The sequence below is a fragment of the Leucoraja erinacea genome, chromosome 14, assembly GCF_028641065.1.
Source record: "Leucoraja erinacea ecotype New England chromosome 14, Leri_hhj_1, whole genome shotgun sequence".
Taxonomy (NCBI): domain Eukaryota; kingdom Metazoa; phylum Chordata; class Chondrichthyes; order Rajiformes; family Rajidae; genus Leucoraja; species Leucoraja erinaceus.
The window spans coordinates 22,446,912-22,465,344 of NC_073390.1; the positions used below are offsets into that span (position 1 = coordinate 22,446,912).

At 44.1% G+C, this 18,433-nt stretch overlaps 1 protein-coding gene across 1 annotated transcript in view; it reads right to left on the minus strand.

Annotated features, from left to right (window-relative positions):
* The window catches only part of LOC129703384 (probable G-protein coupled receptor 149), a 36,815-nt gene that overhangs the window by 5,218 nt on the left and 13,164 nt on the right, over positions 1–18,433 (minus strand). Inside the window, exon 3 of the mRNA XM_055645768.1 lies at positions 462–856. Coding sequence (XP_055501743.1) covers positions 462–856 — 395 coding nt within the window. The remainder of the gene's footprint in view (positions 1–461; positions 857–18,433) is intronic.

Genomic DNA, 18,433 nt, shown 5'->3' on the forward strand with positions numbered 1-18,433 from the left:
AATTGGACCAGACATTTGGATAACCCATCATGCTCCCTGGAGCCTTCCTGCACTTTCACAGAGGAGCCATTCATCCCATTGACTCCATACTAACCCCTAGTGGATCAGTTTCAATCTCCCGTTCTTTCCCCATTGCCATATGTTCACCAAGCTGTTCCATGCTGTATATAACTATAACTTTATGGGGGAAAAAACCCGGTCACACAATTTTGGAACAATTACTTGAACGTTTGGGTATATCATAAATTGATTGATTGATTGGGACTAGTTTAGGTGAAGGATCCTGGTCCGCATGGACAAGTTGGGCTGAGTGGCATGTGTCCATGCTGTGTGATTCTATGACAAAGTTGACAAGGATTTTTCCAAATCTTTCAGCTCCACTTTTGCCAACTCTTGGGAATTGTATTTCACTGCACAGAGATTACTGGTCTGCATTTATATTTGTTTCCCAATACACTCACCTGTCTTGGAGTCCTTTCTGATTTACTACGATACCACTCCCAGTCCACGAGTTCTGGTTTACGCCCTTCCTCCTGCGTTAGTTTGTCTTCTGCACCGTCCGGGGAGCCAGAAAGCGATTGTCCCGTGTTCTTGTCCTGGCTTGTGTTATCTTTGTGTGGATTCGTCCGTGGGGAACTGTCCAACGGGGCCGTGGTGCTGATTTCCGCTGGTGCTTCGCAAACCATCTCCTGGTTCCGACCAGGAAGAAACTTACAGCAGCCGGATGGATGTTCGACAAGGTTGTGGTGGGACAGAGATTTACTTTCCTGGCCAGTGCAGTTACATTCTTGCGAGATCTTGTAAATCCCATAGCTTTGTTGCAATGACAGGTTGAATTCAAAGTCCTTACGTTTACCTGGAAAACAAGACAATACCCAGGTGACATTCAAGAGACTTTTAGATAGGCTCATGGATATGCAAGTAATGGTGGGAAATGGATCACGTATAGACAGGGGAGATTAGTTTAACTTGGCACCATGGAGAGACACAAAATGCTGTAGTAACTCAGAGGGTCAGGCAGCATCTCTGGAGAACATGTACAGACAACATTACAGATCCACACCCTTCTTCAGGAATTTTGCTGTTTTTTAATTCTACATTTCAATAACATCATGTTCGGCACTGATATTGAGGGTCAAGGTGTCTGTTCCTGTGTTATACTGTTCTCTGTACTAATTATTTATACGGGTATATGGATAGAGAGATTTAGAGGGATTTGAACCAAAGGCAGACAAATGGGGCTGATTCAAATAGACATCTTGGTTGGCATTGAAAAATATGGCTGAAGGAACTGTTTCCATGCTGTACAACTCTATGTCGTTTTTGGAAAAAAAATTGTATGTTTGGGTTGATCATTGATTGATCGATTGATCGATCGATTGATTGATTGATTGATTGATTGATTGATTTGTTGAATGATAGATTGTATTATTGATTGATTGATTGATTGATTGACCATGGAAACAGGCCGTTCGGCCCACTGAGTCCATGCCAACCATCGATATCCATTCCTGCTAGTTCTACAGCATCCCACTTTCTCATTTACTCCTGACACTTTACAGAGGGTCAATTAACCTACAAACTCGCAACCTTTGGGATGTGGGAGGAAAACCAGAGAACCTGGAGGAAATCCACATTATCAAAGGGAGAACAACCACACTCTACACAGACACCACCTGAGATCAGGATCGAACCCGGATCCCTGGCACTATGAGGCAGCAGCTCTACCAGCTGTGCCCACTGCACCACCATACACATATGAATTCCTATAAGATGAAAGCAAGGAGAAATTATTTAGCTCCTGTAGCCAGTTTTGTTATTATATGAGATCCTGTCAGATCTTATTTCTAGCCAACAAAATAAAACCTTTAGAAAATTGTTAAACTTTACAGTTGAGCAAGGATCAATTACTGTTGGCAATTCAGTTCCAAATTATACCTTCAAATTCTTGGGGAAAAGTTTAGCAACCTCAATCTTGACAAGAAATGCAGGAAATACCCAATGAGTCACATTGCTTCAGTCAAAGAAGAAATTACCTTCATCTGATGAAAGGTGGCACTTTTCATGCTGTGATCTCCAATCAATGTTTTTATTTCATGACTCCAGCACCCGCATGATTGAGCTTTTCGGATCCTCTAACTTATGAACTTATATTAGTGAGGGTGTCCGGGGTTATGGGGAGAAGGCAGGAGAATGGGGTTGAGAGGGAAAGATCGATCAGCCATGATCGAATGGTGGACTAAACCTGATGGACCGAATGGCCTAACTCTGCTCTTGTAACTAATGAACATGAAAAACATGGCATATCATGTCCCTTTAATATCTTGAGATACTTTAATTACACCACCTTTTTCAACCACAATGCTGCCTGGATTAGATATTATTAACTATGAGGAGAGATTGGACTGACTTGGATTGTTTTCTCTGGAACTTCAGAATTTAAGGGGAGATGACGTAACCTTGATAGAAGTATATAAAATGATGAGAGGCATAGAGAGGATAGACAGTCAGAAACGTTTTGTGAGGATGGAAAGTCAAACACAAGAGGGTGTTCCATTAAGGTGAAAGTGTGGCAAGATAAATGGTTCAATGGTTCTTTGTTTGACAGAAGGTTTTTACACAGAAGGTTATGGGAGCCTGGAACATGCTGCCCGGGATGGTGATGGAGGCAGATAGGGCAGTGGTGTTCAAGAGGCTTTTTGGATCGGCATTTGGGAATGGACGGGGTATGGATGATGTGCAGGCAGAAGAGTTTAGTTTGACTTGTCAAACTTGGATTGCTTTTTCTAGAAGAGGAGAGACCTGACAGAACTAAATACAATTATAAGAAGCATAGATAGCGTAGACACTTAGTACCTTGTTCAAAGACTAGAGGGCATAGCTTTAAGAGGAAAGTAGAGGGAGATACGATAAGAGTGTTTAAGAGGCTTTTAAATAGGCACATGGATATGTAGGGAACAGAGGAACATGGATCGCATGCAGGCAGGGATAATTAGTTTATATTGGCATCATGTTCAGCACATACATTGTGGGCCAAAGGGCCTGTTCTCTGCATTGTACTATTCTATGTTCTATATTTTACCTATTTATATTCTAGAGTGCAAACCAGCTTTGTGCAATATCTCTTTATAATCAAAATTCAGATTCAGTTAATATCGGGGTTTGGATTCTTCTTTCCTTCTGAATAAATGTAAATGAAGATGAGTCCTTGCACTCCAATACACCCTGCATCTGGGATGCTGCACAGAAATCCAATGGTAGAACTGAGCTAGTCATGCTACATACATAACACAGTTACAAAGCCGGCAATGTTAATCTGATGGTCGGAGCACAAAATCAGAAGGTCAATATCAGCCCCAGCACAATGGCAACAACAGATTAAGAAACATTTGCTATGTAATGCATTACACCAAGCTGACAGCTGCAGCTCAATTTGGAGTGTCCTTGCCTCTAACAAAAAGACTGAAGTCCTCGGAATGTTCTCTTGGGATGGAAGTACTTTAACCAGGATAACATGTTGCCAGTGTGCATGTTGCCAGGATTCGAGGGTCTGAGCTAGAGGAAGAGGTTGCGCAGGCTGGGACTTTATTCCTTGGAGCGCAGGAAGGTGAGGGGTGACCAGACAAAGGTGTATAAATTCATGAAAGGAATAGATCAGGTAGATGCAGGTTGAGTCTCTTCCCCAGAGAAGTGGAATCAAGAACCAGAGGACATAGGTTTAAGGTGAATGGGTAAAGATTTAACAGGAATCTGAAGAGTAACTTTTTCACACAAAGGGTGATGGGTGTATGGGAAAGAGCTGTCGGAGGTGGAAATTGAGGCAAGAACTATTGCTATATTTAAGAAACAATTAGAGAGGTACATGGATAGGGTAGGTTGAGAGGGATATGGGCCAAACACTGGCAGGTGGGACAAGTGCAGATGGAGCATGTTGGTGGGTGTGGGCAAGTTGGGCCAAAGGGCCTGTTTCCACACTATGACTCTAAGACACTCAGATATGTATTGTGGTTTGACTGCAGTGTTATAAGAGCCATTGTCCACAAGGATATGGAAATGATGCAGAAGAGGTTAACCTGAATGCTGGCTTGATTAGTGGGTATTTGCTGCAGGGAGAGGTTGGAGCAACTTGGATTGTTTTCTCAAGAAGACGGTAGACGTGACATGGAGCATATAAAATTCTGAAAAGCATAAATATGGTTGACAGTCAGAACCTTTATCCTAGGATGGAAATGTCTAGAGACTAGAGGGCATAACTTTAAGGTGAGAGGAGCAAAGTTTAAAGATAGACACAAAATGTTGGAATAACTCAGCAGGTCAGATAAAATTCTGAAAGGTATAAATGGGGTGGACAGTCAGAACCTTTTTCCCAGGATGGAAATGTCATTGCGTGCAGGGCATAGTTTTAAATGAGAAGGACGAAGTTTAACGAATGACACAAAATGCTGGAGTAACTAAGCGGGTCAGGCAGCATCTGTGGAGAAAATGGATAGGCGATGTTTCGGGTTGGGACCCTTCTTCAGTCTGATAGGGTAAAATATATGGAAAAATTATTTATAGCAAAATTTAAAACCATTCAGGGCATGTTTTATACACAGAGTGGAGTGGGCGCCCGGAACATGTTACCAAGTGGTGATGGAGGCAGATAGTGGTGTTTAATCGTCTTTTAGATAGGCATATGGAGGGAATGAGGGGGGATATGGATCATGTGCAGGCAAAGGAAATGTTTATCTTGGCATCGTGTTTAGCACGGACATTATGGGCTGAAGAGCCTGTTCCTGTGCTGCACTGCTCGATTTCTGTGATTGCTGCCACACAGTTCCAGCTACCCAGTCGATCCTGACTACGAGTGCTGTCTCTGTGGAGTTTGCATTTTCTTCTTGTAACCATGTGGGTTTCCTCTGAGTGTTCTGGTTTCCTCCCACACCCCAAAAACGTGTGGGTTGTAGGTTAATTATTTATTGTCAATTGCCCCTCGTGTTGGGATGAGCGATGGGAGAATAAGTAAGAAGCATGTGACAGACAGTAGGTTAAGTGAGGAGGAAATAGATGGGGTTGACGGAACTGGCATAGACTCATGGCCATATTCTATGCTGTATGGAAATGTAATAAAATAAACATGATTAAAGCCCACAAGTAAGGATTGAAACCTGTTGGAAATTGTATACCATTACAAGATGAATCGAATGACACAGGCAGAAGAGATTAGTTTGAGTTGGCAAACTTGGATTGTTTTCTCTAGAAGAGGGGAGGCCTGATGGTATTATATAAAATGATGAGAAGCATAGATAGGGTAGACAGTTTGAACCTTATTACCAGAGTGGACATTTCAAATACTAGAGGGTCAAGCATAGTTTCAAGCTGAAATGGGCAAAGTTTAAATGTGTCTGTGACAAGTTTTTTTACACAAAGAGTGGTGAGTGCCTGGAATATGCTGACAGAGGCGGTGGTCAAGGCAGCTACAATTGTGGTATTTAAGAGCCTTTTATATAACCACATGGATATGCAGGAAATGGAAAGATATGGATCAGATGTCGAGGCTGATGAGATAGGTTTATCTTGGCATCATGTTTGGGACATTGTGGGCAGCAGGACATTGTCCAGAGCTGTACTGTTCGATGTTCTATGGGACATTCAAACAAAGCTCTTTCTACTTTCTGAGACAGATGCTAAATATTATATGGGAACAAGTTAAGGATAACTACTCATTATCACAGTGCTGTTTACTGAACCTGTTTCTAATTTGGTGGGCATATTCCAGAAATTGTAGTGGTGACTTCCTGTAAGAAGCACATTAATTGTTAGTACCTTTGATTTTGTTGAGGTTATGAATGGGTTACTATATGCTAAATAAATACTATATACTAAATAAATACTATATACTAAATAAATAAATGCTATGTATTTTTTTTGCACTTTTGTTATTTTAATAAGCAGTTCCTGCTTTTAACACTACTGGAAATAATTTTCACTTGGCTTCCTTATGAAAACCTCTCAGATGCACAATATTAAACACAGCGGCAAATTATTAAAATTATAATGAATATCTATGAGTGATCACAGGGAAGAACATCTCAAGGGAATATAACATGATAGTTATAAAACTCATCATTATTCAATGATAAGTGGAATTTTCTTGCAGGGAATTAATGCCTGGGATAGTTGCAGGTTTTATTAAACTAGCGTAGAAAATGTTGCAAATCCAGTGGGTATCGAGAGCAGAAAGATTATTAGTGCTAATGTTTTGGGTGTAAGGCTCTATAAGAGTGAACAAAGCAGCACATTTTACTTTAGTTTTACTTTACTCCAGAGATACAGCCTGGAAACAGGCCCTTCGGCCCACCGAGTCCACACTGGCTATTGATCACCCTTAGACCAGTTTAATCCTACACACTAGGGACAATTCTTAAGATAGACACAAAATGCTGAAGTAACACAGTGGGGCAGGTAGCAACTTTGGAGAGAAGGAATGAGTGACATTTCGGGTTCAGACCCTTCATCAGACCCTAACCGAAACGTCATCCATTCCTTATCTCCAGAGATGCTGCCTGTCCCTCTGAGTTACTCCAGCATTTTGTGTGTGTCTTTGGTTTAAACCAGCATCTGCAGTTCCTTCTGGTACATTTTCTTGGTCAATTTGCTGCTCTTGAAACATATAAGATTATTGGTCACGTTAGAGGCAGGAAACATGTTTCCAATGTTGAGGGAATCCAGAACCAGGGGTCACAGTTTAAGATTAAGGGGTAGGCCATTTAGAACAGAGATGAGGAAAAGCTTTTTCACCCGGAGAGTTGTGAATCTGTGGTATTCTCTGCTTGAGAAGGTAGTGGAGGCCAATTATCTGGATGCTTTGAAGAGAGAGTTAGATAGAGCTCTTAAAGATAACTGAGTCAAGGGATATGGGGAGAAGGCAGGAATGGGGTACTGATTGTGGATGATCAGCCATGATCACAATGAATGGCTCAAAGGGCCGAATGGCCTACTCCTGCACCTATTGTCTATTGTCTATTTCCAAATGTTTCTGCTTTCATTTCACATTTCCTGTATCACCTCTTCTCTCAATATTTAAAAAATTCCATCGCATATGAAACCATGCGTTAATGCATGACTATTCAAAACTAAGGAGGAAAAGGGCAGAATTTACAATCCTATGAAAGCTTTCAGTCCATGACGAGTTGCTCTTTACCTCATGAATCAATTTTGGAAAGTGTAATCACTAAATTATGAATGACTGATGATTTTTTAAAGCTAATCCAATAAGGGCAACCAGCTCCTAGGGAATAAAACGTAAGCTGTATGTTCATGGTAATTTTCAGGACGGGCCGAGGTAACAATTATTTAAGCAACTTTAAATTTTGTTTTCAATGAAAGCATTTTCTCAGCTTTTTCTGATAGAGATCCAAAATAACATGAAATAGCCTTCTTGGGTTTTTCAAGCATTGACAGAGGGAGTGTAATGGGGTTTCATTTTGGAAACCAATTTATTAATGGCATTTCTTGACTTTTTTTTAAATGCATGAGGTCCATACATATTCTGTTGATAGGAGATTAAGGGACGGCACAGTGGTACAATAGTAGAGTTGCTGCCTTACAGCGCCAGAAACCCGGGTTTAATCCTGTCTATGGGTGCTGTCTGTATGGAGTTTGAATATTTTCCTGTGACTGCAAGGGTTTCCCTCGGGTTCTCTAGTTTCCTCCTACATCCTAAAGACGTGCAGGTTTGTATGTTCATTGGCTTCTATAAATTATCCCTAGTGTGTAGGCTATAACCAGTTTACAGGTGATTGTTGGTCAGTGTGCACCCTGTTGGCTGAAGAGCATGGTTGACCCCTCTGACCCCTCTGACCCCGGCCACAAACTCTTTGAATCACTTCCATCTGGAAGGCAACTCCGGACTGTCAAAGCTGCCACAGCTAGACATAAAAACCACGAGTAGTAGCTCTACTCAATAACCAACAATCTGTAGCCTCCTTTCGCTCTGGTATTTTTAATCGATAATGTTTAATGGATAATGTTTTATTATTAATGTTTAATGTTTTATGTGTCATTCCTAACTGTTACTGTATGTCATGTTGTCACTTGTAGGTGGAGCACCAAGGTAAATTCCTTGTATGTGAATATACTTGACCAAGAAACCTATTCATTCATGTTTCCCCACAGTATCTCTAAACTAAACCAAACAAATCCTTTCAATTTTGGAAGGTAAGAAATTATAAATAATAAATATGAATTTCATTGTTTCATTAACAGTAAATGTGACAATTAAACACTGTCAACTCTTGAGAAAAACACAAATTGCTAGTGTAACTCAGCAGGTCAAGCAGCATCTATGGAGGAAATGGACAGGTGACGTTTCAGGTTGGGATCCTTCTTCAGACTGATCCATTCTGACCCGAAACAAAGTCTATCCATTCAATCATGGCTGATCTCTGCCTGCTAATTCCATTTTCCTGCCTCTCCCCATAACCCTTGACACCCATTCTAATCAAGAATTTGTCTATCTCTGCCTTAAAAATATCCATTGACGGCCTCCACAGCCTTCTGTGACAATGAGTTCCACAGATTAATTACCCTCTGACTAAAGAAGTACCTCCTCACCTTTCAAAAAGAGCGCCCTTTAATTCTGAGGCTCGTCATGACCTCTGGTCCAAGACTCTCCCACCAGTGAAAACATCCTTTCCACATCCACTCTATCTATGCCTTTCATTATTCTGTAAGATTCAATGAGGTCCTCCCTCAACCTTCTAAACTTGAGCGAGTAGAGGCCCAGGGTTGTCAAACGCTCATCATATTTAACCCACTCCTTCCTGGAATCATTCTTGTAAACCTCCTCTGAACCCTCTCTAGAGCCAGCACATCCTTCCTTAAATATTGGGCCCAAATCTTCTCACAGTACTCCAAATGTGGCCTGGCCAGCGCCTTATAGAGCCTCAGCATTATATCTCTCTTTTTGGATTCCAGTCTTCTTGATATAAATGCAAGCATTGAATTTTCCCTTACTACTGATTCAACTTGCAAATTAACTTTTTGGGAGTCCTGCACCAGCACTCCCAAGTTCCTTTGCACCTCCGATTTCTGGATTTTCTCTCCATTTAGAAAATAATCTACGCCTTTATTCTTATTACCAAAATGCACTTTGCTATATTGAATTTCATCTGCCACTTCACTGCCCACTCTCCTAACCTGTCCAAATCCTTCTGCTTCCTCTACACTGCCTGCCCCATCACCTATCTTAACATCATCTGCAAACTTGGCCACAAAGCCTTCAATCCCCTTATCCAAATCATTAATATACATCGTGACGAGTGGCGGCCCCAACACCGACCCTTGTAGAATTCAATGAGTCACTGGCAGCCAACCAGAAAAAGTGCTTTTATTGCAACTCTTTCCCTTCTGCCATCCAGCCAACCCGCTGTCCATGCCAGTATCTTCACATTAATACCATGGGCCCTCATCTTCCCCAGCAGCCTGACGTGCGGCACCTTATCGAAGGCCTGAAAATCTAGATAAACAATATCCACAGCCACTTCTGTACTGCTATTAACTTCCTCAAAGAACTCCAAAAGATTTGTCAGGCAAGATCTTCCCTTCACTAAGCCATGCTGACTTTGGCTTGTTTTATCATGATCTTCCAAGTACTGCGTAACCTCATCGTTTATAATTGACTCTAACCAACCACCGAAGTCAGGCTAACTGACCTAAAGACCGACCTGTCTTCGGGATTTGAGGGGAAGCCAGAGCACCCAAAGGAAACCCATGTGGTCCACAGGGAGAATGTGCAAACTGCACACCGACAGCACCTGAGGTCTGGATTGAACCTGGGTCTCTGGCGCTGTGAGACAGCAGCTCTACCATCTGTGTCACTGCGATAAACTGAGAGGACAATAACAAATTGTAGGCTTACATGAGGGAATTGCGTGGTTCAATTGCGTGAGGCTCCTGCACCACGTGGCATAAACTGATATTGATATTGGAACGAACATCAATACACATTGCAAGGGGGTAACATGTTCCATGTCATAACAATAAAGATTCCATACTTCTTTGACACAGAAATGTGCCACATTCATATTTAATAACTCTAAACTAGGTCACGGTGTTCATCAAATCTATGACCCAGATTTTGCTCATATCAGACAGTTGGTGGTGAGGACCAGGAGATGTTTATCTTCTATACAGTTGGGCACGTTAGCACGACAAGGGTGAAGAGCATACTGGGACCTTTGTTAAGGTCAAAGCAAAAATCGACATCACTGCCCAATGAAGATGTTGAGAAAAGAATCTGTAATTTCTGAAATAATTACAAATCCAAGCCAAATCAAATATCAAACGCAAATTAGAGTGAAACAAAAGGAGAGAGAATATTTGATTACCAGAATGGGGGGCAAAATAAGCACAGAGAGGCAAAGTAAGATGTATTTTAATTTTTTCAGTTCTAAAAGTAATTAACAAAGAGTTGAAAAAATTCAAGACTCGGATGGGGTTTGACAGGATCGACGTAGAGTTGATGTAGGGGGGCAGCACAGTGGAGTTTGGGGAAAGTAGCGCCTGTGAACAGAATTCGATCATGACCTTGGTTGCTGCCTGTACGGAATTCACATTCACTGTGACCATGTGGGTTTTTTCCAGGAGTTCCAGTTTCCACCCACATTCCAAAGATGTGCAGGTTTGTAGGTTAATTGGCTTGTGTAAATCGGCCCTAGTGTTTAGGATAGAACTAGTGTATGGGTGACCATTGGTTGGCGTGGACTCGGTGGGCCGAATGGTTTGTTTTCATGCTGTATCTCGAAACCAAATTAAACAAAACGTGATGTCTCTCCCAGCGAACATGCTGGCTCGAAGGGGCAAATGGCCTACTCCTGTACCTATTGTCTATTGTCTAACCACTGAATATAGAATATAGAACAATAAGGTGCAGGAACAAGCCCTTTGACCCACAATGTCTATGTGAACATGATGCAAAGTTCAAATCCCCTCTGCCTGCACATGATCCATATCCCTCCAATCTCTGCATATCCATGTGCTTATCGAAAAGCTTCTTAAACGGCACTATATCTGCCTCCACCGCAACCCCTGGCAGCACGTTCAAGGCACTCACCACCGTCTATGTAAAAGACTTGCCTCGCAAATCTCCTTTCAATTTTGCCCCTCCCACTTTAATGCTATGTCCTCCAGTCTTTGACATTTCCACCATGAAAAAAGGTCAATGCTTTTCACTGTACCTCGCTACACGTGACAGTAATAAACCTAATCCTAGCTACACATTTTGAGCCAATAAGAAAAACAAAATTGCAGAGTTAAGACAAAAGCCACAGCGAACCTCTGTACATGCTTCGTAGGTCACTAGTTCACTGGGCGGCCTATGCTGAATGTAATTATTGATTGCTAGGCTCTACGGATGAAGACCGAGATTGTGTGTTGCACTCGATAGTTAATCTGCCTGTCAAAATTCATCCATATTCTAGCAAGGAAGCAGCTGGGCAAATTTGCAGTGTAAAGCCAGTCTCCCAACCTGGCCAGTCAGCAATTATGTTAAAGTTGTTCTCCTGCCTCCACCCATCTTCCTTATGCTGCACAACCCCGATTACCGTCCCCATCATGTGCTTTTAACGCATTCTATTCTTCGAATGAATATCAATATTCCAACAGTTCTCAATCCTCGTTTGTGATTTTTAATCCCGTTTATTTTATTAAATTTCCTTACAGCGTAGAAGGAGGTTAAGAGTCCATGCCGGTTCCTTCTGCTACCCTATCTATTCCCTCCTCACTTACCCTACTCTATGTCACGTGCCTATCAGCTTCTCACTGATTCCTCCCATTGCTCACCCCAACACTTGGGGCAATTGACAGGAAACAAGTTAGCTACCAACCTGCACAGCTCTGGGATGTGGGAGGAAACCAGAGCACCCAGAGGAAAACCCACGTGGTCAAAGAAATGAACATGGCGAACTCCACACAGACAGCAATCAAGCTCAGGATTTTACTTCGGAGTCACGTGAGTGACTACGTGAAGAACCCACCCAGCGCGCAGGCGCGGCATTACGTCAGCAGTGCAACAGCGGCAGCAGCTGGAGCCAGGCTCTCCAGCTGCAGCATAAAGACAAGACCTCAGGTAAGTGCCTTTTTTGTTACAGAGTCGCTCCAGGGAGAATTATGGCCTCTCGAAAGCGACCAGCCAGGAGGACTGCCTGCCCAACTCCACCCGAGGACGGGTCCATAGCTGGACGGCAGCCTCTCGCAGCGGAGGAGCCTTTTCAACGCTCCCGCTCACCCGACACCGAGCCGCCCCCAGTGCTGCAGATTTCAACGCCCCGCACAGGGAGGAAGGCGACTCATAAGACCGACCGGCCGGTGTCCTCCGATGAATCGGAGGAACGGGAACACTCTCCCCCACCGAAAAGGGGAGACGCTCGGATCAGCTGCATGAGGCAGCTCCTAGAGCGAATGATTAACGAGGAGATGCGGCATCTCCCAGGAGGACGGGCTTTGGCCTCCTCCTCTCCACACCCTTCTGTACCCTCTATGTTCGAGGGCAGTAAGGGAGGCCAGGACTGGGCTGGCCTATCCCAAGGGCAGGCGGAGGACACCATCAGCATGCCGGGCGTGCCAGAAGAAGAGCTACTGGGTGTAGTGGGCCGATATGCAGCGCCCCCAACGACTGGGATGGTATTACCACCCAGAATGGCGGCCACCATAAACAGGCTGTCCAACAACCCGCTGCAGGACAAGGCCGTCCAGCAGGCCCTTGACAATTACACAGCGCCAGAGAATTGCGAGGCGCTGAGGGTCAAAACGGTCAATGGGCAGATCTGGAACCAGCTGGGGCAGCAAATCAGGGCTCAGGAAGTCAAGATGCAGCGAGTCCTGAAGCTCCACTCAGCAGCCGTCACCGCCTTTGCTCGGTCCGTTGGGAATGAAGACCTGACCATACCCCAGCAGGATGCCCTCGCACTGATGTGCAGCACCACCTATGAGCTAAATAGCCTACGGCGGGACAACATCAGGCCTGCCCTCAACCCAACATATGCCGGCCTCTGCAAAGCTCCAGCGCCCGAACGAGAGGCGCTGCTATTTGGTGCAGATCTGGCCAAAAGGCTGAAGGAGTTGGAAGAGGCGGCAAAACCAGTAGGCCTCATGAGGGCAGGGCCAGGACCGAGCAGGGTGAAGACACCCAGTTGGCCGCACGCCTCGGCAGCCACCAGCAGATACCGAGCTGGTGAAAGCCTGGTGACCGCCTCCCACTACCCCCAGAGCTCTTTTTTAGAGCGGGGCCCAGGGCGGAGCCGTGGGAAGATGCGCCGCCCCACCGCAGCACCAACACGGACAACCTTGGGCCAGACCCACCGAAAACGACCCCACAAGTAAACATGGAGGTAGGTGGGTCTGGTTCCTGTCAACATACACAGACAAAGGGTGTAGTATTAACAGGAGGACGTTTGAGGTTCTTCAAGCATGTTTGGTGCTCCCTTACTAACAATAAGTTTATACTCAACAGTATTAGTGGATACAAAATTGAGTTCAAACCAGGCGTAGAACCGCCAGTTCAGCACATGCCCCAAAGGGTGTTCCTTCCCTCGGCAGTTGAGAAGGTAGAAGGACAAGCTGAACTTGATCGGCTCGTGGCTAAAGGCATCATAGAAATGACCACACACGAGCCGCAAGAATTTGTATCAAATATTTTTCTCAAAACCAAAAAAGATGGTGGACGTCGCATTATTATTGATCTGACGTCACTTAATCAGTCTGTTGAGTATCAACATTTCAAAATGGAGACATTTGTCACTGCCAGACAACTGATCTCCAAGGGATACTACATGGCAAGCATAGATATCAAAGATGCTTACTATTTGGTACCCATTCATAAAGATTATTATAAATATCTGAAATTTATCTGGATGGGCCAGCTATGGCAGTACCGAGCCTTGCCCAATGGGTTAACGACAGCTCCCAGACTATTTACGAAAATTCTTAAAGTGGCCATGAAGAAATTGAGAGAACTAAAACATTTAGTCGTGGCCTATCTGGACGATGTTCTCATATTAGGAAGAACACGGGAACAAACTGTCGCAGGAGTGTTAGCCACTAAACAACTCCTTGAAACTTTGGGTTTCATCCTTCACCCAGATAAATCAATATTGGAGCCTACTACTAACATGGATTACCTAGGCTTCACTATTGACACTATTCACATGACTGTCACTCTGCCCAGAGACAAAACAGTTTCACTCATCGAAGCTTGTAACCATTTAATTGCTACACCGCAACCTAGAATACGGCATGTAGCCAGAGTTATTGGCTCTATAGTAGCAGCATTCCCGGCTGCCCAACATGGGCCCTTGCATTATCAAAATCTACAAAGAGCAAGGACTCATGCATTACGCCTTAATAGGGGGCATTATGATCGCAAAATGGATTTACCCGCTGAAGCCAAATCAGAACTTCAGTGGTGGGTTGATAATATTTGGCACAGTCACAGTCCTATCGCCGTAACCAATCCTAACATAACCATTGCAACGGATGCCAGTGCTTTAGGCTGGGGAGCTACTAACTCCATAGACAGCACAGGTGGCAGATGGACTAACTCAGAGGCATCGCTACTACAATCACTGGGCATTAACTTTTTGGAAATGCTCGCCGCCTTTTATGGGCTAAAAGCATATGCATCTGATATGCGGCACGTGCATGTTAGGATTATGATCGACAACACTACGGCAGTATCTTATATCCAGCACATGGGTGGCATAAAATCAGTATCATGCGACAAATTAACTGCTATAATCTGGCAATGGTGTGTCGAGAGACATATTTGGCTATCAGCTGCCTATTTACCAGGCAAGCTAAATTTAGTGGCGGACACCAGGTCACGAAAATTCAACGACAACATCGAATGGATGTTGGACCCAAAATTATTTGCTAAAATTGTCAAGCAATATGGTACGCCAGATATAGATTTGTTTGCGTCTAGGTTAAATCACCAACTACCCATGTATGTGGCTTGGGAACCAGACCCAGAGGCAGCAGCGGTAGATGCCTTCACGCTGGATTGGGGAAATTTCTTTTTCTATGCTTTCCCTCCCTTCTGCCTCATCAGTCGGGTACTCCAGAAAATTCAGGCAGACTCAGCCTCTGGCATTCTGGTCGTGCCCGACTGGCCTACCCAACCATGGTTCCCAATGTTCCACGACATGGTGGTAGAGACACCTATGGTCCTTCATAGCCACCCCCAATTATTGACTCACCCGGTAACTGGCATTAGCCATCCATGCCACCAAAAATTGAAACTCCTGGTTTCCAGATTTTGAACAGACCTTACCGGGGATTGGGGTTATCAGAGAGAACAATCACCACCATGTCGGCATCCCTGCGAGTTTCCACCAAAAAACAGTACCTGACCTACATCAGGAAATGGGAACAGTACTGTCTGGAAGCAGGGACATCCTACAAGACGGCTTCGATCTCGGATGTGCTGGAGTTACTGGCCCACCTGCACCATGACCTCAAGATGAGCTACAGTGCCATCAATACAGCTCGGAGCGCACTGTCCGCATACCTCATGCCGATAGGACAGCATAGTGTGGGATCCCACCCTCTGGTCATCAGACTCCTTAAGGGGATCTTTAACACCAAACCCCCTACACCTAGATACACCCACATGTGGGATGTGAGTGTAGTTCTGACACACCTTCGAGGTTGGCCTCCGGTGGGATCCCTGAGCCTGGAACAGTCCACTTATAAGACCCTTATGCTCATGGCGCTTGTCTCAGCTCAAAGGGTTCAGTCGCTCCATCAGCTAAATCTGAACTACATGGTGACCACCCCAGATACCATTACTTTCACCATGCCGGGGTTGGTAAAACAAAGTAGACCAGGTACATCAAACTCCCCGTTGATCTTCCGGGCTTACCCTCCAGAACCTAGGCTGTGTGTGGTGACCCACCTTCATCATTATTTAGACACTACCCAAACGCTTAGAGGGAGAGAGAAAGCCTTATGGGTTAGCCACAGAAAGCCTTTTGGACGGGTTACCAGCCAGACATTATCCAGATGGTTGAAACAGGTCCTCAACATGGCAGGGATTAACACAGATGTTTTTAAATCCCATTCAACCAGGGCAGCGTCCACCTCAGCGGCGGATAGGATGCAGGTTCCCCTAGACCACATCCTCAGAGCAGCGGGATGGTCAAGGGAATCGACATTCCAAAGATTCTACAGAAAACCGCTGATGGAACAGGACGTCTTTGCGGATAGCATTTTAGAAACCGCAAAGTTATGATTTAAAGCCCATGGGAGCTATTTTTTGTTATAGTTAATAAACATTTATTTTATAACTAAACAAACTTGTTGGTCTTTAGATACCACTTCCTCCCTCGATGATCTTTCGGCAGTGAGTGATATAACTGTTACACGGTTTGAAATCACAGACCTTTGAAGTCTTCACGTAGTCACTCACGTGACTCCGAAGTAAAATAGTAAGATTAAACGAGTACTTACCAGTACGAAGTTTGATCTGTATTTTATGAGGAGTTACGATGAGGGATTACGTGCCCTCCGCTCCCACCCTCATTATATAGATCAAATTCGGACTAATGTCTCGTTGGTCTTTACTATCTTTACTTCAACTAGTGTCTATCTGTGATTCCACACCGCTGCTTGGAAGTATGCCGCGCCTGCGCGCTGGGTGGGTTCTTCACGTAATCCCTCATCGTAACTCCTCATAAAATACAGATCAAACTTCGTACTGGTAAGTACTCGTTTAATCTTACTATTAAACTGGGCTGTTGGAGCTGTATGGTAGCGGTAACAGAAATAGAACAGTACAGCACAGGGACAGGCTCTTTGGCCAACAAAATCTGTGCTGAACATGATGACGAGATAAACTAATCTCATCTGCCTGCAGGTGATCTAAAAACCTCTTAAATGACACTATCCTATCAGCCTCCGCCACCACCCCGGCAGCTTGTTCCAAGCACCCACCACCCTCTACGTAGAGACTTGCCCTGCACATCCCCTCTCAATTTAAAGCCATGCCCTTATAATCAGAGAGACATTTCTCTCCAAGTGCTTTTGAATCATGCAGGGGTCTTCTAGCTGTGGCACTATGCCTGTTTCATATTTCCACTGATGCTTCATTGGTACAGCTTTGTTCTAGTCAGAATCGTATGAGATTGCGTCTCTACATTTTTTGGGGGTGAAAAACAAGCTTTTATGATTTTTTTTTTGGTTCAATTTGAAATAATCAAAAGCAGAAAAAGGATTTGCTCTCAAGTGATGGATATTTCATTTGTCAGTGATGAGTTTGATGTTTGCTCATTACCTCGTCAGCCCCACAGCTGTGAATATAATATTTCTTGTCAAAGCAATTCTCTGCTGATAATGTGCCCACTTCAAAGGAAATTGTATGTAACTGTGCAGCTTTTACGTAAATGGATTTATATGGGATGGCCTTTACATCTCAGAGATACGATTATTATCTGTTTAATCTATTCAGAAACTGCATTGATGGAATCTGTGCACATACCATAAAGGGGTGAGCTCCTCCAGTATTCTTCCATCCAAGATGTGAAAACAAGAATAGGCAAGATCTTAAGCTTGCTAATTCCACCAAAGGTTAGAACACAAAGTGCTGGAATAACTCAACCTACTGAATAGTGAAAAGCCTGGATAGAGTGAATGTGGAGAGGATGTTTCCACTACTGGGATGGTCTAAGACCCGAGGCCACAGCCTCAGAATTAAAGGACGTACCTTTAGAAAGGAGCTGAGGAGGAATTTCTTTAGTCAGAGGGTGGTGAATTTGTGGAATTCAATGCCACAGACGACTGTGGAGACCAAGTCAATGGATATTTTTAAGGCGGAATCTTGATTAGTAAGGGTGTCAGGGGTTATGGGGAGAAGGCAGGAGAATGGGGTTGAGAGGGAAAGGTGGATCAACCTTAAATGAGTGACGGAGTAGACTCAATGGGCTGAATGGCCTAATTCTGCCTAATTCTGCTCCTAGAACTGATGAGCTTATGAATGAGTCAGGCAACATCCGTGGAGTGAATGGACAGCCGCTGTTTCAGGTCAGGAACCTTCTGCAGACTGAAGAAGGGTTCTGATCCGAAACATCAACTATCCTTATCCTCCAGAGATGTGTCTAATCCATTGAGTTATAGAGTCATAGAGTCATACACCATGAAAACAAGCCCTTCAGCCCAACTTGTCCAGACCGACCAACATGTCCCATCTACACTAGTCCCACCTGCCTGCATTTGGCCCATATCCCTCGAAACCTATCCTATCCATGTACCTGTCTAAATGGGTTTTTTTTAACGTTGCAATAGTACTTGCCAGAACTACCTCCTCTGGCAGCTTGTTCCATACACCGACCACCCATCGTGTGGAAAATGTTACCCCTCAGGTTACTATTAATTCTTTTCCGCCTCACCTTAAACCTAT